At 42.2% G+C, this 25,606-nt stretch overlaps 1 protein-coding gene and 1 long non-coding RNA gene across 3 annotated transcripts in view; one reads left to right on the top strand and one right to left on the bottom strand.

Moving 5' to 3' along the window:
• Positions 1-18,673, bottom strand: part of LOC126276695 (microsomal glutathione S-transferase 1-like) — a 46,827-nt gene extending 28,154 nt beyond the window's left edge. Inside the window, exon 1 of the mRNA XM_049977297.1 lies at positions 18,473-18,673. Within this exon, the coding sequence (XP_049833254.1) occupies positions 18,473-18,634 (162 nt within the window). The 5' untranslated portion in view covers positions 18,635-18,673. The remainder of the gene's footprint in view (positions 1-18,472) is intronic.
• The window catches only part of LOC126276711 (uncharacterized), a 172,761-nt gene that overhangs the window by 32,505 nt on the left and 114,650 nt on the right, over positions 1-25,606 (top strand). The window contains exons 2-3 of one of the 2 annotated variants that reach the window (XR_007550609.1): positions 2,447-2,555; positions 10,610-10,995. This is a non-coding gene — a long non-coding RNA (uncharacterized LOC126276711). Of the gene's footprint in view, positions 1-2,446; positions 2,556-10,609; positions 10,996-25,606 lie in introns of those variants that run through there. The other variant, XR_007550608.1, reaches the window with a different exon arrangement.

The raw sequence follows: 25,606 nt of genomic DNA, 5'->3' as shown, positions 1-25,606 counted from the left end.
ATTTGTGTGCACTATACTTAGTCTAATTTTGTATTCCCGGTCTCCACAGGAGCGATTACGAAGTGGCTATAGTATACTCCTAGATTCCTCGCTTGATACTGATGGTTGCGAGTTTGCAACTGGGTTTTCATAGAATAACTGGCGTCTATTTTCAAGCAACTGCAGTTAAGATTTTCAGCATTTCCGTGAAGCTTACCTATGGATCAAAGAAACCCGTGATCACTCATGCTGTACTTCTCTGTATACCTTTAGTATTCCCTGTTACTCCTATTCAGTATGGATCTCACACAGTTGAGCAACAATCCAGGAAGAGTCGCACAAGTGGTTTGTCAGCAATTTTCTTTATGGAGTGAATGCCTTTTCCCATATCCTAGCAGTGAACCGAAGTCTGACATCTATTTCACCTACGACTGAGCATATGTGGTCATTTCATTTCACGTACGCACAAATTGTTTCGCCGAACTATTTGTGTGACGTTGTTGATTCCAATGCTGACTCATTGATATTGTGGTAATAAGACATTATGTTTTTGCGTTTTGTGAAGTGCACGAATTTACATTTGTGAACATTGGAAAGAAGGTGCCAGTCTTTGCACCAGTTTGCATTCTTACCAAGAACTGGCAGAATGTGTGTGCAGCTTTTTTCAGGCTGCCTTTCATTATAGATAACTACATAATCAGCAAGAGTCTGGGTTATTATCAATATTTTCTATTGGGTCGTTGTATAAGACATGGACAGTAAAGGTCAGAAACTCTTCCTTGGACACAATTAAAATTACTTCTACATCTGTCGATGACTTTACATCCAAGATAACTTGCTGCATTCCTGCTAAGAAATCTTCAGTCCAATCACAGATTTAGCTTGTTACCCCATACGATGATACTACCATTAATAAGCATTGTTGTAGTACTAACTGAGTCAACTCCGACTTTTGGTGAAACAATTTACATGTGGAACGTTCCCTGGCAGCACACACACTATTAATAAAATGAAATGACATTTAATTGTTCTATGTACGCCGATATGAAGCAGTTCGTATGTACTGTAATTGTTTAACAAAAAATGTTATTTAATTTTGTGTAAAGGACGTTGGTTATTACTGTAATATTTTCTGTAATAATATTCTCGATGTATTAACGATTGTAATATTTCTATACTCATAATGTAATTACGAAATATGCTAATATCTGTGATGAAAAAATGTATAATATAGCCACAGATGAAAATAATGTTGTAAGATTACAAAGAGATATTCAAAATCAGCAGTAGTATAAAAAGCGCTACATAATGTGTATTCTTTGTCGTCTTCGTCTAGAGCTGAGAGAGAGAGGAACCTGTGACGTAGCATTATATGAATGAGTAGACTTCGTTTGTCTGTATCTATCTTTAGCCGCCATTAGAGGAGAAATCATCAAGTTGTGTAATTTTGATTATTGTTATGGTCTAAATACATTATAATTTATCAAAATTGTGTATTACTAATGTAAATTAGCTTGCCCATGTCATCTATAATATTTCTTTAAAGAATTTTCAGCACATTTAGCGATTATCGTTGGTGTTGCTGGGCTGTGCCGCGACCGAACGATTTGCAGCGGCGTCACACTTAAAAAATTGTTTCGCTATAAAATTAACCAAACCCGTATATCGGGAGCAGGTAAAATTAGCAGTGAATTACGAAATATTTTTCTTTTACAGCGATCCTGAGGCTGACTGAATTTATTACTGGTTTTATATTTGTGCATTCATAGGCGGATAATTAACGTTGAAGTTGTTAATCTGTTGATTCTTTCCATTGCTAAAGCAAATAGCTTAAACTTATAGTGAAGTGTGTTTTGTCAATGATAATTAAACGTTCAGGTCGGCTTGGCAATATTTAACCATTTTATGCTAACAGAGACAGTCTTGTGTTCCATAACTAATGCCGGGAAAGAATTCAGTAAATATTTAAAAACCCACTGCATCTAGAAAATGAGTGCCAAGGCCGAAATACGTAAAAAACTTTAATTTAAATAAGTTTCAAATAAATGTTATTAATCAGTTAGTTTGAATTTATCAGCATGAGAGGGTTGCTAAGGTTCACGTAATTTTAAATGTGCTTAATTCTGTCTAAATGACTTTTTATTACCACATGTAAATAAGGGGTTCTACAACAAAGTTCGTACTGAAAGAGTAAATAACATAAATATTTAAAGTCATCCCCCCCCCATTTTCATTTTCATCCATTTTCATTTTTTACATAATAAAAATATTTCTTTATTTTTTTTTCCCACCAAACTGGCGCCCAACGTGGGGCCCGAATAAGCAGTGGCCACAAAATACCCATGAGATAATTAGGGAATTATTGTAGTCGAACTTTGTTGGAGAACAATTAATAATTTTTCATGTATTGTATGTATTGCCTAACCAATATTGTGTGGTAATACCTGTATATGATTTTTTGCATGAGAACACTACATACCCAGAGGCAAGCTGAAGAAGAAAGCTCATTATATCAAAAAATTAATTACCTATCACAATACCCGGGGACAGCTGCACCCAAGATAGATAACCAAAAGGTAAAGCTACAGTGTAGTTGTCCTGTGGGTAGTAAAGTAGCCTCAGTGCGGTGTTCTCGGATCATTAGTGGTGTGCTTGTTGTTAGTTTTTTTAAAAAAATAACAGGACATTTGAGTAGTTAGTCATCGTAGTATATAATAAGCGTGTCCAACAAATGACCATTTCCTGTGTGATTACGTCAGCAAAACCTGAGTGCTAGGATATTTAGTTCAGGTTTTGTTTCTTTGGTTGACTATGGTTAGATTGCGTAGTCAGAAAAATATAAACATGGATAATTAACAACAGTTAGCAAGCTGTGATACCGAGTTAGAAAGTGAGGCACAAGGTAATGTTAGTGGCGTAGTTCAGGAAGTACAATGTGAGAATCTGGGGGCAGAAGGGCAAGAAATGTTGCCACTGCCAGCCAGTGATTCAGTTGAAAGTAGAAACACTGTGCCACCCACATGCGCTAGACACGGACCAGAGAGTGGTGAGGTGCCAGAAGTGCAATCATTAAGAGTTATGTTCGAGCGCATGCTCAATTTCCAAGCTACGTTTATGCATGAACAAGCAGAGCGTGATCGACGCCAGCATCAGAGAGACTTGCAGTTAATGCAATCTTTGGAAGCTATGCAAAGTGAGATTGTTAGTTTGAGACAAAACTATGAAACAATACCCAAAGCGGTGCAAGGACTGAGCGAAAGAGTAGATAATATCCAGGTGGCTAACGCCAGTATCGTAGATGAAATCAGTGTACCGATCAGGATGGAAAAATTAGAAATTGACACAAGTCAAGCAATAGAGCAGAAAATATCCGAACAGGCGAACAAAACTGAAAAGGAATTTACGAACTGATTAGAGGCAAAAGACACCGACCTCAATCAAGCAATAGACGAGAAGGCGCACGCCGCGATGAGGCCGAAGACTTGGGCTCGAGTGCGGATGTGCAGGACCTAAAAAGGGCGGCGGGCGGCACACACTGACATTCCGCTGTGGCAGCGGAATAACAACCGTCGTCTTGCGGAACTGGAAACCAGCTTGTTGCACGGCGACGCACAGGCGTGTGTGACGCCAGCCAGGTCCAACAATGATAGGCATATAAATATAGCAGTGAAAAATTGCGACTGCGAGACAGAACAGGCAACCAATCTTAGCGAAACAAACAAATGTCACTCCAAAATAGTGATTGAAGAAAGCCTGATTAGAAACCGACAGTTTCAGATCTTTACAACGGAGAAGAAATCTGTTCACCCTGTAGTATTTATCAAGGAATTTAGAAACATTTTGCCTGTTGTTTGGAGTCATACACAGAAAATACAGTTCGTTATGTCTTACTTACAAGGAGATGCTGCATTATGGGCAACCGAAGCAGCTGACAGTTACGACACATATGAGCAATTTGAAAAGCATTCTTGGCCAAATATTGGTCAACATGTATCCAGGAGAGATTACGGAAAGAGGTATATAATCCAGAGCCGTATTCTCCACGATTAGGCAATTTGCGAAAATATTTTGAGAAATACATTAATAAGACCCGTTACTGGGACGAGCAGATTTCATCCCGGGATTTGATCAGACTTTTGAAATCACACTTGCCGATACACGTAAAGGAAAAACTTATACACGTACCGGAGAACGACATGGAACATTTCTTGTCTGTTCTGGACTCAATTGACCTAATTCAGGAGGATGTTAAGGCAGCCTCTGAACAGGCTAGAAGTAACGGAAACGGTTACAGAAATGGTCGAAATAACACGCCTCCACCAAATAATGGAAACGGCGGAGGTAACAATAGGAGACAAGATCACGTACAAAACTGGAATAGAGGCAGAGACCGGAACGGCAATAGTCCGCCGGTGAACAATGACCGGAAAAGGAGGCTCGATGACCGATATGAAAGAGGCCCCCCAAGCAATAGTAGATGGAAAAATGCCAGAGGGCCCTGGAACAACTATAACGATGCAAACCGAACTTGGCTACAGAACCAGAGGCCCAGTCCGGACCGGCAAAACAGTGAAAGATATGACAATAACCGACCGACACCACAAAATGCGCCAATTGCGCAACTGTGGCGGCCGAAGCAACACAACTTACACATAGTGGAGGTCAGCGACACAGAGCAGCCACACCCATCCACCAGTAATATCCAACAAACTAGATTCAGCCGAGATACGCTCTTCATCGTCGGCTGAGGTTTGGAGCGAGAGCAGCCCGACACAGAACAAAACAACGGAAATCTGTATCCTCAGGTATAATGACGGGGTACAGATGGGACATGAATTAATAACTGAACAACCCACGTGCATAAAGGAGCACAAAGACAAAGTACAAGCGATAATAGAGATCAAAATTAACAATATTGATGTGCAAGCAATAGTAGATACAGATGCTACTGTCAGTGTCATGGGTATGGACTTATTCAGAGTACTGGGGAAAGAAAAGCGTATGCTGACTTTCCCTGTGAACAATTGCAAAGTCACTGGAGCCATCAGTGCACAGCAACAAATAATTAAACTACAAGTGTCGGTAGAGATGTATATAGGGGAAGAAGCCATAGCGTGCTCATTCCTGGTAGTAAAGGGTTTAAAGGTAGCCTGCATTTTGGGGGTAGATTTTTTGAGAGAAAGGGACGCAGTAATCGACCTTTCTCGGGGAAAATTAAGTTTGATGAACACGGGTAGGAGGATAGAATTGTCCATGCTCAGATCTGAAGAGGTACCTGTGCGTAATTGTAATGCTATTAACATAAAATGTAGGAATCAGTGGATACTACATTTAGACAATCATTCTCTAGGAAAAAAATCTCTATTATCCAGACGTACAAGGTGATCAATTAAAAGCAAATGTGAACGCACTTGTGAACAAAGTATCACAGTCCGAAAATTTGAACTCAATGCAACAGCAGGATTTGGTACAGTTATTATCTAACTATGCAGATGTATTTTCAGAACGACCAGGAATTGTTAAGGGATATCAATACAATATCGAGGTGAAGCCTCACAAAACCTACTGTCAAGCCTCATACTCCATTCGTTGGTCCAAGAAGGAAATAGCTAAAGAAATTAGAAAGCTGATCGAGTGGGGAATAATAGAACCGTCTTTGTCCCCTTATAGTAGTCCTTTGGTGGCGGTGGTAAAAGAAGACGGACAGGTACGATTAGTATTAGATGCAAGAGACATAAACGAAATTATTGTACCTGTCAGGACTCATCCGGAAAACTTAGATGAGCAAATTCGGAAATTCCATGGAGTGCAATATTTGACATCTGTTGATCTGAAAAGTTCATTCTGGCAAATTCTGCTCACACCCGAATCGAGGAAATATACTGCATTTATATTTGGGGGAAGGAGCTACCAATTTAGGGTACTACCTTTTGGCCTAAATGTAAGTGCAGGAGTTTTCATAACAGCCCTCGACGCGGTTTTGGGTCCGGATTTGCTGCAAAGGGTAACAGTGTATGTAGACGATCTGGTGATTGCTACTGCCACCTGGGAGGAGCATGTAGAACTACTGGTTAGAGTTTTAGAAAGGTTTAAGCAAGCGGGAGTAACAGCGAATCCTGAGAAATCCAAATTTGGACGTAATCAGATTAAATTTCTAGGTCACATAATAACACCACAAGGCATCAAACCTGACAGCAATTCGTGGGTTTCCAAGCCCGAGAACTAAGAGACAACTCAAAGCGTTTATAGGTCTTGCATCCTTTTTTAGACGGTTTGTCCCAAACCAATTAATGAATCCTGTTGCGTAAAAATGCGCACTGGGTGTGGACAGAAGAATGTCAACGCCCATTTGTCGCTATCAAAAACGCCTTGGTGAATGCAAACATACTGCGACACCCAGACATGACAAAAGATTTTTGCATAGCGACAGATTCATGTTCATACGGTCTGGGCGCTTGTTTGTTTCAGTGGGACAGGAGCAACGACCCCACAACAATCAATGTAATCGGTTTTGCCAGCCGCACACTAAACAGCTGTGAGAGAGCATATTCCGCTATTGAGTTAGAGGCTCTTGCAGTGGTTTGGGCGGTAAAGAAATTCAACTATTACATCCATGGCAAAGAATTTATCAGCATGAGAGGGTTGCTAAGGTTCACGTAATTTTAAATGTGCTTAATTCTGTCTAAATGACTTTTTATTACCATACGTAAATAAGGGGTTCTACAACAAAGTTCGTACTGAAAGAGTAAATAACATAAATATTTAAAGTCATGTCCCCCACATTTTCATTTGCATCCATTTTCATTTTTTACATAATAAAAATATTTGTTTTATTTTTTTCTCATCAAACATGAGAGGTGTAGGGAATGATCGCATGGGGTGCACGGAGGCGAAGAATGTGACAGCGCAGACATTGCGATGCTGTATTCGTGCTTGCGACTGTAAATAAATCACGACCACGCCGAAGCTATCTGAACAGACGGAAAACAGTTTTCAGAGTCGCGAGATCTGCGTTGCACATCAGTCGCAGTGTGAACGCTGAGAGTATTTATATCCGCCAGGGTCAAGTTAACGGACTGCAAGTTTGCAGAAGCGCACTCACAGGGCATACGAATTGTTGGAATGTTTGCTCGCAAAGACGCTGACTTTTTGCTTGTTTGTCACGGGCTACGGTGGGAGATAAGACTGATGTGCCTATTATGTAAGTGTTCCCGCTCTCTATTTTTGCTGTAGTTGCAGAACGTTTGAGGTATGATTAGTGGGTAATATTTAGCTCTCATCATAAAACTGAAGATAAAAGTGATCAATAGTATTGACTAAGATGTTCACAGTTATTCACCTTCGTACGTTACCGACACCAGTTCTAGAGAAATTCAGATGGGTAGTAGTGACACGGGTGAATCGAATAAGGTGTGACCAATACTTCATCAATGGGTTTTTCTAGCATCTGAAGGCTCTACAGTAAACAGGAGAGGTGGTGTTGTACGGCGGAGTCTTCCTCATTTACAGTCTGTGTAGATAAATTCTTCTGGTTGTGTCGTCGCATCGTGGCGCAATGAAATGCACTAACGTTTGGTGCACCAATGCAGTGCCCCTTGTCAAGGTGATGATGTTTCCTGCTCTGCTTGCCTAAACGCTGGAGTATTTTCAATCATAATGATGTCACACTGTCGGCCGGAGTGGCCGTGCGGTTCTAGGCGCTACAGTCTCGAACCGCGCGACCGCTACGGTCTCAGGTTCGAATCCTACCTCGGGCATGGATGTGTGTGACGTCCTTAGGTTAGTTAGGTTTAAGTAGTTCTAAGTTCTAGGGGACTGATGACCTCAGAAGTTAAGTCCCATAGTGCTCAGACCCATTTGAACCATTTTTGAGGCAGCCAGAAACATTTGCGCCGTGTATGGGGTAATGCCACTGGACAGAGCAGGGCAAGAAAATGGTTTTAAGGACGATCGTTTTGACATTAGTGACTCTCCACGTTTAGGAAGACCTTCGGGGTTTGATGAAGGTCGTTTAAACAAATGGCAAGTCAGATCATTCTTCCATCGTGCGACATTTACAATGGGGAAGGTTCAAAAATCGGGTGTGTGGGTACCGCATGCTCTAAGCCAAAATCATAAAAATCAGCTGATGACCATGTTCATCTCTGCTTGCTCGTCATGAATTGGCCCGTCTATAACACGTACCATTCCTGTCCCGTATCATTACTGGTGACGAGAAATGGTTTCTGTGTGATAACATATGGAAAAGGTGTGGTTGAATCCAAAAATACTAGCAAATCCTCGGTCAAAGACCTACGCCCATCCACAAAAGATAATGCAATGCATCTGGTGGAACAGTGACGGTATGGCTACTCTACGGTAACGTTGAAGAAGCAATCCAAAAACAACGACCAACAGTCTGCGTGAAGTAATGCTGCTCCGTGAGGACGCCCGCCCGCATTCTGAAACTATTCACCTGATCTTGCGCCCTCAGATTGTCACCTTTTCGGCTCTCTATCGAACAATCTTCAATTAACTTTCCAGATGAAAATGCGCAACGATTTCTTCGCCTCACAAACACGTGATTTTTACAGTCGCGGAATCTAGAAGCTACCCCAGCGTTGGCGGATTCTTGTAAATTGTGAAGGAGAATACACAGGATTATTGATGACGGAAGTCTTTGTTACGTGTATCTGTTGTGTTTATTAAACTTCTGGTAAAACTTTTGCACCAACCTAACAGATACCAGCATTTTAATGATGAATCCACTATCCGAACCTGAAGTGAAGATGAAAACCATATAGGGAGATGGCATTTGTGTCAAGTGACGATTTTAGTTAAAGTTCATTGTAATATTTGTACTACGTTATTTGGTTTGTAGTCCAGTTAGTGCCACATTATTCCTAATACATTCAGTTCACATTTGCCATCTCCAGATTGAATTAGTTATATGGGCACTTCAAACACTTTTATGGGTCTGTACCTCCTGAAGATGGAAATTACACTACTGGCCATTAAAATTGCTACACCACGAAGATAACGTGCTACAGACGCGAAATTTAACCGACAGGAAGAAGATGCTGTGATATGCAAATGATAAGCTTTTCGGAACATTCACACAAGGTTGGCGCCGGTGGTGATACCTACAACATGCTGACATGAGGAAAGTTTCCAACGGATTTCTCATACACAAACAGCAGTTGACCGGCGTTGCCTGGTGAAACGTTGTTGTGATGCCTCGTGTATGGAGGAAAAATGCGTACTATCACGTTTCCGACTTTGATAAAGGTCGGGCTGTAGCCTATCGCGATTACGGTTTATCGTATCGCGACATTGCAGCTCACGTTGGTCGAGATCCAATGACTGTTAGCAAAATATGGAATCGGTGGGTTCAGGAGGGTAATACGGAACGCCGTGCTGGTTCCCAACAGCCTCGTATCACTAGCAGTCGACGTGACAGGCATCTTATCCGCGTGGCTGTAACGGATCGTGCAGCCACGTCTCGTTCTCTGACTCAACATATGGGGACGTTTGCATCTCCACGAACAGTTCAACGACGTTTGCAACAGTATGGACTATCAGCTCGGAGACCATGGCTGCGGTTACCCTTGACGCTGCATCACAAGCTCGAGCGCCTGCGATGGTGTACTCAACGACGAACCTGGGTGCACGAATGGCAAAACGTCATTTTTTCTGATGAATACAGGTTCTGTTTACAGCATCATGATGGTCGCATCAGTGTTTGGCGATATCGCGGTGAACGCACATTGGAAGCGTTCATTCGTCATCGCCATACTGGCATATCACGTCTCGGTCACCTCTTGTTCGCATTGACGGCACTTTGAACAGTGCACGTTACATTTCAGATGTGTTACGACCCGTGGCTCTACCCTTCATTCGATCCCTGGAAACCCTACATTTCAGCTAAATAATGCACGACCGCATGTTGCAGGTCCTGTACGGGCCTTTCTAGATACAGAAAATGTTCGACTGCTGCCCTGGCCAGCACATTCTTCAGATCTCTCACCAATTGAAAACGTTTGGTCAATGGTGGCCGAACAACTGGCTCGTCACAATACACCAGTCACTACTCTTGATGAACTGTGATATCGTGTTGAGGCTTCATGGGCAGCTGTAGCTGTACACGCCATCCAAGCTCTGTTTGACTCAATGCCCAGACGTATCAAGGCCGTTATTATGGCCAGAGGTGGTTCTCAGGATGTACGCACCCAAATTGCGTGAAAATGTAATCAAATGGTTCAAATGGCTCCGAGGACTATGGACTTAACTTCTGAGGTCATCAGTCCCATAGAACTTAGAACTACTTAAACCTAACTAACATAAGGACATCACCACATCCATGCCCGAGGCAGGACTCGAACCTGCGACCGTAGCGGTCGCCCGGTTCCAGACTGTAGCGCCTAGAACCGCTCGGCCACTCTGGCCGGCAAAATGTAATCACATGTCAGTTCTAGTATAATATATTTGTCCAATGAATACCCGTTTATGATCTGCATTTCTTCTTGGTGTAGCAATTTTAATGGCCAATAGTGTAATAGATACAACCTGTCGTACAACTTTTGTCTGATAATAGCATTTATTTGAATCATTCTAAATTTTATAGCTCTTTAGTCATTATGTACTGTTTCAGGCAGCTGAAACGCGACGTTTAATTACATTTTTTTGCCTGGGGCATACATATACTATGGAAAAGGATATATAAAAAGACTTCAAAATACGGCGGCTTCCTATTCTACTTGAATTACTTTTAAAGGTAATTTTAATTTCATTAGATATACTTTTGGTGCAATGGTCTGTCGAACATATCATGAAACAAGACTGCATGAAACATATTTACAGAAAAAACAAAAGAAATATGCTAATGTCCTTTTCATAAGTCTTAAGTAGAATGGTCCTAATCGATGTGGAATAAGAAAGACATTCATAAACATATTTTGATTAAGAGATGGTAACAAATTCGTCAGACACTATGTAAATGTTCAGTGCATCGAGGTGCATAACCGTTATAATTCTGAGGCCGATGTAGGCAGGTACCATCGTACAGAAAACAGTTTATAACATTTATTTACATTGATCGCATTAACAATTATTAATAATATATATGTCAGTCGATACTACGAACAAATTCGGCAGTGGAGTAGAAGGAGGTGGTCACCTATAAGTTCTTTAAGCCCCTCTTAAGATGAACTGCTAGTAGTTCAACATCTTATAGTTTCAGCTGATTGAGAATGAGGGGCATGGTGTTATAGCACGGGGACTTAATTGAGGTTATTGTAGTGTCCTATAGGAAGTAGGATACATTTCATTTCCAGCAGCAACTGGACTCAGTGTGTGTGTATCTACAATGCAAGTGACCTAGCAGTGATTTTCCGAAACTGTTATTGCGTAATTGACGTTCCAGGTTCACGTAATCAGCGGGGAATGGTATGACACAGCTTAAAACTGTCTGCCAGTGACGTGCGCTGTCATGTTTAGCGTCTGAACCTGATAAGAGGGTTAGATATCCTTTTTTCCCCTTGATAACATATAAGCTCTATGCTGCAGTCGAGATCGTACGTAGCTTAGCTGTTGTTAACGCAACATTCTGTGAATGAAGAAAGGCTAAACACTGAACGTGCTGCTGCGAAGATCCACGTCCTTCAAATTGACGGAAGACAAATTATGTAAATAAACAGGGTAATTAAATCACATAAAATTGATAACTTTTTATTGCAACAGCTTTATAAACAGATTTATTCCTACATTTCGTACTGACGTTTATGAAACGCGCAGAGGCAATATTATTTTTGTGTGTTGCCTACCGCGAGTGACCACGGATTGGATATTTATTTTCAAACACCCCACACCGCAAGTCATTTTCGTTACGTTCCAGCATTTCACTAGGAATTCTCCTTTGTTCCATGCGGAACAATGTGGATGCACTACATGAGTACTTTCTGTTTATGAAATAACGCAACATGTTCGTGCTGCTATGTAGTGTTACCATTCCTAGTCATGATGCAGTTTTTGAAATAGCACGGAATGTAGATATGAAAACGTACACAAATTCAGGGGATCTGCTTAACGTTCTCCGTGTCGTAAAGGAACCAAGATAGCTCATATTAACAAGTTAATGCCAGAGCGGACACTATACCTCTCTGTATTATATCTTTGAGTTTTTAGTGGGGATTTCTTTCCTTTTACCAGTATATGACGGTATGCTTTTGTTAATACTAGATATCTTCCTTTGTCCCAATGCGAGGTAAAACCACACACGAGATGCTGAAGAACGATCTTTTATCGATGGGGTGACTAAATACCGAAAGTAGTAATGCACTGTTTTCTGTCATTCTGACTACATGGTCTGTCTGATTCTATATTCATTAATATAGTTGCGAAGATATTAAATGATTGCCTGTCTTCTGTCTTCCTTTTATTATGCGGTTTTATACAGAAAGACACTCTTCTCAAAAATCGCATTTGCACAGTTTGGATTTATATGAATACTCGCGAATCCAGCAATGCTTCACAATTGCTAAATATGTAAGGAAATCGGAAGTACGTCATAATCTTCTTCTCTCCATCTCTCTGTTCATCACCTCCTTCTCCCCCCTTCTCTGCCCATCTTCTCCTCCCCCCTCTCTGTCCATCTCCTCCTTCACCTTTCTATGCCCAATTCTTCCCGCCCCCCTCCCCCCACCCCCCTCCCTCCCTCTTTGACCACGAACCGCCTTTATTGTTACTGCAAACGAATCGTTAACTGGGACTTGAAGTCGCTTAAAACGAATTGGTAAATCAGATGGGATTAGTGGTAGACGGATATGAGAGACTGCTGGATCTGTGTCGATATTAGCTTCAATGACAGTTATTCGCATAGTTTTTATCTGTGGGCGGATAGGACGATTCAGATTCCATAGTAGTCTAAGCATAAACCATAAGCCATAAAACAGCTTTCCTGTTTTGGTTAAAACCGACTGCATATACAATTTTTGTTCAAAATGATATACAAGGCGAAAGAATATGCATGGGAGAAACAATTTGCCCTGTTATTGTAGCTGAAACTGATTACGAGGAGAAAAAAAGAAATGAATCGCACGTGTCACAGCACGGCGTTTTCTTTCTCGCAGTCGGTTCTAACAGAAAACCTGTACAGTGTTGTTTAACAAATGAAATAGCCTATATCCTTCAGAATATTTCTTAGCGTATTGTGTAAACATGGTGAAGTAAGAAGTTCTCGAGATTTTACGTTTCCGTATTATACACGGAGTGATTTAGCCGCCTCTATCGACGTCGTTTTCTGCAACCCGTGATGTTATATCTAGCCTTCAAAAACCACGCGCGAGATTTTCATGTTTTCTCGTTCGCTACGCGAAAAGGATTAGTCTTACAGAAAAAAATGAAAAGGATTTTTTGTAGGAAATTGAATGTAGCTAAATTGTGTACTAGGATAAGTATTTGCTAGAGGCCGCAGTTTTCGAGTTATTCAAGAAAAACATACTGAATAGTTTCCAGAATGAGATTTTCACTCTGCAGCGGTGTGTGCGCTGATACGAAACTTCCTGGCAGATTAAAACTGTGTGCCGGACCGAGACTCGAACTCGGGACCTTTGCCTTTCGCGGGCAAGTGCTCTACCACTTGGTAGAGCACTTGCTCTACCACTTGATAGAGCACTTGCCCGCGAAAGGTCAAAGTCCCGAGTTCGAGTCTCGGTCCGGCACACAATTTTAATCTGCCAGGAAGTTTCATACTGAAATGTAGTTGCTACAAGCTACAAAGCACTATTGTACGGTATTACATCTACGAGTATTGGTTGCTAAGATCTGCACTGACTCACTACGCCCCCGTGAGAAGTAAGAAGTTACTACGCTTACGAGAGATTAAAACTATGCTGCACCAGCATTCGCATCCAGAGATCTGTCCATGGTGGACAGTGCTTTTGTGATTGATCAGTACCTGCACGCTTCTGCGGTTTCATCATGCTATTTGCTTCGCATCTACATCTACTCATAAGTTACTGTGAAGCACATGTCAGAGACTATTTTCTATGTTGCCGAATGTTAACATTTTCTCGGATTCTATTCGCAGCTGGGGCCCGCGGAAAATGATTGCTTAGAAAAATATCTGTACGATCTGTATTGAATCTGCATTTAATCTTCACTGTCTCTGTTGAACCAGTGTCTTGTGTACTGAAAAATTTTCGTTGGTCCACTCTGAAAACTGATTGTCAGGTATCAGACTCTTAGTTCGAATGCTGAGATTTTCCGGCATGCTTCTTACAGTCAGCCGCAAGTTTAGGAAGACTCTGACCAGTCATGCTGGCCTTCCTTGTTCACTTTACTAAAAGCGTTCATATTTTTAGGTGTATCAATTTCCAAGTTGTTTAGCTAATTTCTAGAAAAAAAGCACGAAAACAGTTCATAAATGGCAAGGGATTCTAGAAATTTGTCAGGGATGTTTAACACAGGACGCTTTTTAGGTGCTCGAGTGAGGATTAGGCCATGCACATGAGCTTGCGAACTGGCGGATTGCAGACAGCATTCGAAACAGGCTCACATTCACAGGCTGGCCACACCTGCTATCAGCAACAAACCCGACGCAGTTCTTGAGTCCATAAGTGGTACCGGAAAACCACAGCAAGCTGCGTAAGGCGAGACAGAGTGGGAACATCTTCGAGTAAGGAAAGAATGATAGAAATGCTGACTTTCCTGATTGTAGGCGGAAACGATTTACAGGTGAGGCTTTCCTGTTATTTACACTCTCGCACAGCCGTAGTCTGCAGACCTGTGTTCACAATCGTAGTGTTTAGTGAAATACTGATAATGGTGATTGCATACTCCGAATTCATGTCGTGTTAAGTATTATTCTTGTAAGTTACGATAAAGTTACACACTGAGCATTATTGTAAGCAAATTATTATTATATTTAAAATATTTTATTTCTATTATTAAATCCTAGGCAGCTTTGGTACCTACGTTAAAAGTGGGAGTGAAAGTACATTATATTTCGGGGAGGTTGGGGGAGGGAGGGGGGAGGGGAAGTAAGAAACTGTGATCTCCTATCCAGAACTCAACCCTGCCAGCATATCCCTTTAAAGCCCATTTTACAAGAGAGAATTTCCGGTCAAAAACGACTTTCTGTACTCGATGTGGGTGCACTTCACCTGCGTTTGTGTAACTCAGCCTTGAACCACGTTACGAGGGGGCACTATCGTCAGTGGTCAGTTAACTGTACCTAGTTTGAGTATGCTGCACGCTGCGCATGCGCATATATAGTGTACTGTGGCGCCGTTTACTAAAATCGGAAGCTTCTCATTGAGTTCGCACCTACTTCTTCTTTATTTCCTTTTGCCTTTTTCCCGTTTCTGTACGGGGTCGGCATTGTTATGGGTCGGTTTTGGCAGTGAGACTGGTGTTTTTAAGAGTGTATTTGAGTATTTGAGGGAGGACTTGGATGCGAGCCCGGTTAGGTAGTTGGATGTGGAAAACCGCCTAAAAATCTCAACCTTGCTGGCTGGCTGGCTGGCTCAGCAGTCCTCATCGTTAACCAGCGACGTGGATTCGGGCCGGGAGCGCTCTGGGCTATCCAAGTGGGTAGATCTCTTCTATTATAGTAATGCATTTTGTGCTTTTATGACTTTTTAATTTTTATTTGGTTGTTTGTTTTGTTTTGATGACGAACTGCAAAGGTTACACGATTACTTACTATTTTTTTCCACTAGCATTTTGCCACAAGTAATATCTAAACGTAAGAAGTTACTTACGTTTTAGAATACCTGGAGAAGCAATACTGCACTATTCATAAATATGAACGTAAATTCATACATTTTGTAATAAAATTTGTTTAAAGAGTGAAAAATTTTAGTCAGAAAAATGATTTTCGATGTTGATAGCTTGAGGTGTCGGGTGATATGCTGGATATAAGCTGATATCAGGTAGCACCTGATGAACATAACGAGTTACATTGTCAAAATATTGTGCCTGAACGGGTCTTATCTCAGGCAGTATACCAGTCTCAGGTAGCTCTGTTGAAGACAACGAGTCACGTTGTGCATAACGACGCTGATTTCCAGTAGAACACCCGAAGCCTCAAGATGTTAACAGAACACTGGGAAAGCCTGGAGAATTAAACTTTTCGATGTTATTTAACACACAGAAAGGAAAAAAAATACTGCCATCTAAATATTGTCTGATTCATTTGTAAGTATTTATTTTCTCGAGGAAACAAATGTAGACTTCTGAAATATTTGGACAACACTTTTCATATTCTATCAATCAGGGATGAGGAGAACTTACCATATGACTTCGATCAAGAACATCCACTATAAATTTCGTGGTCATTAATAAACTCTATTATTATTGCTTCTTCTTACAGTCATAATTGTATTTCGATTTTTTCGTAAAAAGGATCATCCCTTGTAACCTCACTTTCACCTTACGGCTGCCAAACTGCCCAGCGTAGAGCTCACACAAAACGCAAGTATGTCAGTGACGTGTAAACGAAAAGGACTTCTCGACAAAAGTGAGACCCAGTACAGGAAGAATACGCCACGAGCGCTGCTGTAGACTCGTTTGCTACGGTCGGTCGATTGAGACACGAAAGTCGCTCGTGTAAAAGGGACTAGACCTATGGTTCCCAATATTTCTTAGACCATTACCGCTAAGTACATTAGCTAGTACGGTCGTTCTCCCCCCCCTGCCATTTGTGCCCTCCCCTCCCACTTATCACAACCTAACTAAAGACTTTCCTTGGAACATTTCATTTTTAAAATGGTGAAAGATGAATGATATTTAGTTTATATGTATGGTCGGTGGGGAGTGGGGAGTGTTAGAATCAATGAAGAAGGAATTCGTGGTGCATAGCAAGTGCTACCCACGACTTCTTTTCAGACAAGAAAGTGAGGGTAGACACTTTTTACAAAACTTACTCCCCTGGATTACTCTTTCTTCATTGCTGCACTTACTTGACGTTCACACAGCAACCTCATTTCAAATCAGCCAAGTTAAAATGTGTGCATATACCTACTGTTCGCAAATTACTTGATTGCTGAACTGGCAGAAATTGGAAGACTTCAGGCTGTTAATGCTTTGTGTCTGACAACAGCCACTAACAGTGATAATAATAACAGTAATAATAATAATAGTAATGTGTACAACACTATAGTAGGCCTTATGTAGTTACTGCTGTGTCGTGGCGTCAATTAATTCATTTATCTCTTTCTAAGCGAGTGACGAAGCAATTCCTGGACTACTGCAGGCAGTATCTACGTCTTGGGGAAGATATTTTCTCGATATATTTGGCAGTTGTTGCGTATATGCCTTGTTTTATCATCAGCGACGTACGGGACAAAGCACAGCATACGTGTGTAGTGAGTGGACTATGTGAGGAACCTGTAACCTCCACCGCATTAATGCTACTAACTGAGAAAAAGTAAATATTGATAACTTATGCAGTATAATCAGTACTACAGTCTTGCAAAAGTTTAGCCGGCCGGAGTGGCCGAGCGGTTCTAGGCGCTTCAGTCTGGAACCGCGCGACTGCTAAGGTCGCAGGTTCGAATCCTGCGTCGGGTATGGATGTGTGTGATGTCTTTAGGTTTGTTAGGTTTCAGTTGAACGGAATGGACAGCGTCTTGAAAGTAGGGTATAAGATGAACATCAACAAAAGCAAAACGAGGATAATGGAATGTAGTCGAATTAAATCGGGTGATGCTGAGGGAATTAGATTAGGAGATGAGACACTTAAAGTAGTAAAGGAGTTTTGCTATTTGAGGAGCAAAGTAACTGGTGATGGTCGAAGTAGAGAGGACATAAAATGTAGACTGGCAATGGCAAGGAAAGCGTTTCTGAAGAAGAGAAATTTGCTAATATCGAGTATAGATTTAAGTGTCAGGGTCGTTTCTGAAAGTATTTGTATCGAGTGTAGCCATGTATGGAAGAGAAACGTGGACGATAAATATTTTAGACAAAAAGAGAATAGAAGCTTTAGGAATGTGGTGCTACAGAAGAATGCTGAAGATTAGATGGGTAGATCACATAACTAATGAGGAGTTATTGAATAGAATTGGGGAGAAGAGGAGTTTGTGGCACAACTTGACTAGAATAAGGGATCGGTAGGTAGGACACGTTCTGAGGCATCAAAGGATCACCAATTTGGAACTAGAGGGCAGCGTGGAGGGTAAAAATCGTAGAGGGAGACCGAGAGATGAATACATTAAACAGATCCAGAAGGATTTAGTCTGCAACAGGTACTGGGAGATGAAGAAGCTTGCACAGGATAGAGTAGCATGGACAGCTGCATCAAACCAGTCTCAGGACTGAAGACCACAACAACAACAACAAGCAGTTCTAAGTTCTAGGGGACTGATGACCTCAGAAGTTAAGTCCCGTAGTGCTCAGAGCCATTGGAACCATTAAATAGAGTTTCGTGATTAAAACAGAATGGAATCGTTTAGTTTCCACCCCTGAGGGGTTAATTACCTCCCGTCTGGCAACCACTGGACCGGACAGAACTAACCTTCTTGCGGAAGCGCTGGCGCGCCGTGAGCGGCCCCAAGGCGAGCACCTTGAGCCCGAGCAGCGCGCTGTAGTAGGCATAGTCCCTGAGCACGGGGTTGGCCACGACCAGGGCGGTGGTGGCGGCCGTCGCGGCGCTGCGGAGCTCCGACTCGAACGACATGCTGCTCGCTTCTGCGCGGCTGCAAGTGCCGGCTGCACGCTGACCGCGGCCGTGACTTGCGTCACCCCCGCCAAGGCCACCGCGCCGGCAGCAGCCGAGCGATAATATCCCAGCTAGCTAGCGGAACTCGACGTTCGCCGAGCGCAGCAGCTTCTTACCTACTAGGCGCGCCCTCTGCGCGAAACCTGTTTCCTGCGTTGAACCCGTAGAAGAGGTCAATCTGTCACCCAACCTTGAACGGGGCGAGCTGAAAACTTACGTCCTTTCCAGCACAGTGAGTCAAAAAGTATTACGTATATAAAGTCTGTAAATTTTATATACAGGGTGATTCACGAAGATATGCAAATGTTTTAATACGTCATTCTACTAGGAAGACTGAAGAAAAAAGTTCATATAAACATAGGTCTGCAAATGTTTAGTTACGCCTAAGAAGAAATTTTGCCTGAAATTTAGCAAATGGTTCAAATGGCTTTGAGCACTATGGAACTTAACTTCTGAGGTCATCAGTCCCCTAGAACTTAGAACTACTGAAACCTAACTAACCTAAGGACATCACACACCTCCATGCCCGAGGCAGGATTCGAACCTGCGACCGGAGCGGCCGCGCAGTTCCAGACTGTAGCGTCTAGAACCGCTCGGTCACTGAGACCGGCGACATTTAGCAACTTTGCTAATTAAGCCATCGTAAAACTGTACGAGGTTAAAGTAAAGCACGATTTCCACCTATTATGTTATTACTGGTCTGGTCAATCTAATAAAACTTGCCGCTGACTTGTGTCTGCAGTAGTTTTCCAGAACGTCCAGAGCAGCAAAGATTATTATACAAGTAAATTTATAATAAATGAAAAGCACCCGTTTGCTTTTGTTCTACAATATTACTTTTATTGTTAACCTGTTTTCGGCTTACAAGGTCATCTTTAGACATTTACTGAGTATTATCACCAAAGAAGTTAAATGTTAGCAAACAACATTGGAAGAGAAGTAACACATCTAGACTGAAGTAGAAACATACAGTAAGTAACTTCTTTGCAATGAAAAAGTAAAAACTGAGCAGTACATAAATAACAATGGAGTAGACAGGAAAACCTTTAGCACAAAATAGGAATAGCATGCCTACATAACAATTTATATTAATAAACAAAACTAATAAAATAACATAAAATAAGTACTAGTCAAGGATGCATCAGGAGGCATGAAACATGGAGAGTGATACACAACCAATTAAAAGAAGAGACAGTTATCAATGCAAATACAGAATACATAAGGAACTTAAGCAATATCAATAACATAAACAGAAATACATAAATGCAGGAAAATGGAGGTGTTTGAGGGAACCTACAGTTTGAGAGTGTGGTGGTACTGCATTTTAACATTAACATTATAATCAAAGCAGTGGCCGTGTAACAGGTTTCATTAAATGAAGGAGCAAAGTAAAATATGGACAGTATTTGATGAGACAAATACAACGGGAGTTAAACATGGACAGTAATACAAGAACCAGTTAATAGAAAGCCTTAATTATTGAAACAACAGTCTATGTGGAATACAAAGACAACTTCAACAAAACAGAACAAAAAAATAATTACAGGAAAGTGGGAATATGTAGGAAGACAGAGTGTGGGAAGTAATGAACAACAAAGATGATTATATGAAGTTTAGGAGAGGCGAAGTGTTGAGCTGTGTCTCGTCATTTAGGATGAGATCTGGACTGTGAGCAAGATGTTTGTTAATTTCCAGGGCTTCCAGCAGGTTGAGTTTATGGCCTTTGTTTGCTAAGTGAAGTACATGGGACACTGGCTGGTAGTTGTGACCCTCACTCAGTACATGCTCAGCAAATGCCGAGTCTCAATTATGCAACCTCCAGCTGCGCTCATGTTCGGCCAGTCTAGTTGATATGTCTCTGCCTAACTGACCAATGTAAACTTTGTCACAATCAGAACAGGTACTGCTCAGTTTTTACTTTTTCGTTGCAAAGATGTTACTTACTGTATGTTTCTAGTTCAGTCTAGATGTGTTACTTCTCTTCCAATGTTGTTCGATGACATTTAACTTCTTTGGTGATAATAGTCAGTAAATGTCTGAAGATTGGCTTGTAAGCCGAAAACCGGTTAACAATAAAAGTGATGTTGTAGAACAAAAGCAAACTGCTGCGCTTCATTTATTGTAATGTTGTTCTGCCAAGAACCGACGGAAGTTTCTGTTAATACAAGTACATTTGTTTACTTTCCATTAAGAATGTAGAAACGTTTATGTCATTCTTGGCAACCATTAGTGATTTGTTGCTGTCGTTTCCTAACCTTGAAACGTGTTAGTTTTCTGTATTGTTTAGTGAAAGTAGCAACAGTGTATTTAAGTGAAACCCCATAATAGCTGACGTAATTTGCAGATTATTTATGAGATAGGGATGCCTTTCAAATTTACGACAGAGGATTACGCCGGTATTGTGTTTATTTATGGCAAATGCGATGGTAATTCTACGGCTGCAGTTAACGAATATCGCGTAAAGTTATCCAACTCGGAGGATTCCGAATGCACGATCCGTTAGTGGAGTATTTCGAATGTTACGGAAGACAGGCTTGTAAGTAAGCTGTTTAGGTTTTTATGTTGGTAACGTCACGTAGCGCTCTGTATGAAAATCACTGGCTGTGCTGTGTGCAGTCTGTGGCTGGTTGGCATTGTTGGAATATTCGCTATTGTAGTGTTGGGCAGTTGGATGTGAACAGCGCGTATCGTTTGGCATAGAAATGGGTCGAACTCGTTCATTCCCGTGAACTACTTCATTCATTTCACTCTTTGCCGTGAAGCGTTCAAATGATGTAGTTCATTCACGAAGTACGGAAAGGAAGCCTGGAGAAGTTGTCCAGTTCGCCGCTCAGCCGCGGCTACGCTCGCTTCGCCTCGCTCGTGCAATAAAGCTTCGTAATACTTCGTAATTTTACCAACAGATGGCCGAACTATGCAGTAACGTGCACGCAACGTTTTATGCTCTTACAGCGTCTGATTTAAGTAAAGAGCATGGTGGAAGGCGACAAAGGAAAGATAAACAGAGAAGCCTGTCACATATAAAGAAGGTATTACATTTAATCTTGCTCGACATTTTCTCATGAAGCGTCCAAAAAAGTCTTTTTTATCTGCCAAGTGAAACATTAATTGCAGTCCAATTTTATGTTCCTTTTAAAATTTAATCCAAAGTAGAATGTGTATGTTTACCACTGTCACAAAGTCTATATACCTACGTTACGTAATTATTCAGAAGTTTTCCTCTAGATTTTATTTTTGTTGAGAATAATAACCCTCCAGATTCAAAACAGTTTAAACTGACACCTGTAGTCATTGGTACGATTTCAGGTAAAATCCCTCTTTCAGTGTTATTAACAAACCTTTTATTTTCATGTTGGCTGTGCGTGCTCACACAGCCAGCCTCTTCGTTTGTATCTGTAATATTCATTGGTCCGCAAGCGCTGCCAATGGTAGGCTACCAGTAGACGCGAAGTATAACTGAACTGCACAAATAGTCACGGGTGATGATGTCAGCACTGCAGGAAGCAGCTGACGCTGCCTTCCCCTCGCCCCTCACCTTCACAACCCCTCAAAAACCTATCGTTTCCCATAAACGCCGCGCGATTCGTCGACAGGCAGTAGAGAGGGAACTGAAGCGAAGGGAGAACGAGTGACGTAGCGCCGATGTAATGGGTTGAGGGAGAGGGGAAGGGAATGAGTGAACTAGAAAAAAAGTATAGAGTGTGCTATCTGTGAAGAGTTTGAAGTACCAGTTCATTGAAATTGAGTGGTTAGTTCACACTTCACTGGAGTGAAGCGTTCATTTGAACGACTCATTCACGAGCTCCCCATCACTAGTTTGTCAGTTGGAGGTGAGTCGCCAGCAATAGTGGATGTGGGGAGAGAGATGGCAGAATTTTGAGAGCGAACGATCAGGACGTGTGTCCATCAGAAAGAGTAAATTTGTAATACTGGATATCATGAACTGATAAACACTCCTGGAAACGGAAAAAAGAACACCGTGAATTCATTGTCCCAGGATGGGGAAACTTAATTGACACATTCCTGGGGTCAGATACATCACATGATCACACTGACAGAACCACAAGCACATAGACACAGGCAACAGAGCATGCACAATGTCGGCACTAGTACAGTGTATATCCACCTTTCGCAGCAATGCAGTCTGCTATTCTCCCATGGAGACGATCGTAGAGATGCTGGATGTAGACCTGTGGAACGGCTTGCCATGCCATTTCCACCTGGCGCCTCAGTTGGACCAGCGTTCGTGCTGGACGTGCAGACTGCGTGAGACGACGCTTCATCCAGTCCCAAACATGCTCAATGGGGGACAGATCCGGAGATCTTGCTGGCCAGGGTAGTTGACTTACACCTTCTAGAGCACGTTGGGTGGCACGGGATACATGCGGACGTGCATTGTCCTGTTGGAACAGCAAGTTCCCTTGCCGGTCTAGGAATGGTAGAACGATGGGTTCGATGACGGTTTGGATGTACCATGCACTATTCAGTGTCCCCTCGACGATCACCAGAGGTGTACGGCCAGTGTAGGAGATCGCTCCTCACACCATGATGCCGGGTGTTGGCCCTGTGTGCCTCGGTCGTATGCAGTCCTGATTGTGGCGCTCACCTGCACGGCGCCAAACACGCATACGACCATCATTGGCACCAAGGCAGAAGCGACTCTCATCGCTGAAGACGACACGTCTCCATTCGTCCCTCCATTCACGCCTGTCGCGACACCACTGGAGGCGGGCTGCACGATGTTGGGGCGTGAGCGGAAGACGGCCTAACGGTGTGCGGGACCGTAGCCCAGCTTCATGGAGACGGTTGCGAAAGGTCCTCGCCGATACCCCAGGAGCAACAGTGTCCCTAATTTGCTGGGAAGTGGCGGTGCGGTCCCCTACGGCACTGCGTAGGATCCTACGGTCTTGGCGTGCATCCGTGCGTCGCTGCGGTCCGGTCCCAGGTCGACGGGCACGTGCACCTTCCGCCGACCACTGGCGACAACATCGATGTACTGTGGAGACCTCACGCCCCACGTGTTGAGCAATTCGGCGGTACGTCCACCCGGCCTCCTGCATGCCCACTATACGCCCTCGCTCAAAGTCCGTCAACTGCACATACGATTCACGTCCACGCTGTCGCGGCATGCTACCAGTGTTAAAGACTGCGATGGAGGTCCGTATGCCACGGCAAACTGGCTGACACTGACGGCGGCGTTGCACAAATGCTGCGCAGCTAGCGCCATTCGACGGCCAACACCGCGGTTCCTGGTGTGTCCGCTGTGCCGTGCGTGTGATCATTGTTTGTACAGCCCTCTCGCAGTGTCCGGAGCAAGTATGGTGGGTCTGACACACCGGTGTCAATGTGTTCTTTTTTCCATTTCCAGGAGTATATATATATATATATATATATATATATATATATATATATATATATATATGATGAACTTGAACATTATTAAGGTAAATACATTGTTTGTTCCCTATCAAAATCTTTCATTTGCTAACTATGCCTATCAGTAGTCAGTGCCTTCAGTAGTTTGAATCTTTTATTTAGCTGGCAGTAGTGGCGCACGCTGCATTACAGTAGTTTGAGTAACGAAGATTTTTGCGAGGTAAATGATTCATGAAAGGTATAGGCTATTGTTAGTCAGGGCCATTCTTTTGTACGGATTACTGAAAGTCAGATTGCGTTGCGCTAAAAATATTGTGTGTCAGTTTAGTGTTGGTCAGAATAAGTAAAGAGAGAAATGTCTGAGTACGTTCAGTTCTGCTCAGCTGTTTGAAAATTAAATAACCTAAGAGGTTTATCAGCACGGTAATGCACTAATTTTTCTAAGGGGATGTAACAGGCTCTCTACCTGGCGTACGAGAGCTCGATACGTGAAGACAATGATGAGGATACTATGGATGCTGTTCAACGTAGCCCGGGTACCAGTACACGACGTATCTCTCAACGATTAGGCATTTCACAGTCTAAGGTATGGCGTACATTGAAGTGCAACAATCTGTATCCTTACCATAAACAAAAAGTGCATCACTTACGTCCGGGAGATCCGGCCCTTCGCTTGGAGTTGTGCGACTTGTTAAATACTAATCGGCAATTACACAAATACATTTTATTTACTGATGAGGCACTGTTTACTCGAGATGGTATAAACAATATACGTAACGAGCTCGTATGGTCTCAAGCAAACCTACATGCAACAGTGCAAAGCAATTACCAACAGTGATTTAGTATAAATGTGTGGTGTGGTACAATCAACACACACTTTATTGGACCATTCATTTTCCCAGGACGTCTAATTGGCGAGACTTACTTACAATTCCTTCAATAAGAAATGTCCCGCTTGGTCGAAGAAGTTCCACTTCCTGCGCGATTGTAAATGTATTTTCAAGATGACGGCGCGCCCCCACATTTCACCAACGCCGTTACTACAGATCTAAATGAACATTTCCCCGGGAAATGGGCTGGTCGTGGTGCGACACGTCTGTGGCCAACCAGATCGCCCGATTTAACACCAACGGATTTTTGTATACGAGAATGGATGAAAGACATAGTTTATGAGGACAAAGCCAATAGACCTGAGGCATTACTTGCTCGCATTAAGGATGCAATAGACGAAATTGAGAACAACCCTGTCAAACTAAAAAGAGCAACAAAATCTGTTCACACACGTGCAGCTAAACGCACTGAACTGGGTGGAGAAATTTTTAAACATTTATTGTAAATGTATTGTGGAATTGTATGTACACTGTACAACTTCCGGTTGAATATGAATTCACGTGTGCTAAGGTATTAATAAAAGCAGATTATCTGACACGTTCATACAGTTTCTGTTAACATTATTACCATCATCTTTCCAAAACTAAATTCTCTACAACTTCTGTTGAAAACTTTGTGCAATTGTCTGGAATTTAAAAAACAAATTGGGCCAAACCGTTAATA

This window comes from Schistocerca gregaria, chromosome 1 (assembly GCF_023897955.1).
Source record: "Schistocerca gregaria isolate iqSchGreg1 chromosome 1, iqSchGreg1.2, whole genome shotgun sequence".
NCBI classification, from domain to species: domain Eukaryota; kingdom Metazoa; phylum Arthropoda; class Insecta; order Orthoptera; family Acrididae; genus Schistocerca; species Schistocerca gregaria.
The sequence above is the reverse complement of the archived record's forward strand: the minus strand, read 5'-3'. Positions and strand labels throughout refer to the sequence as shown.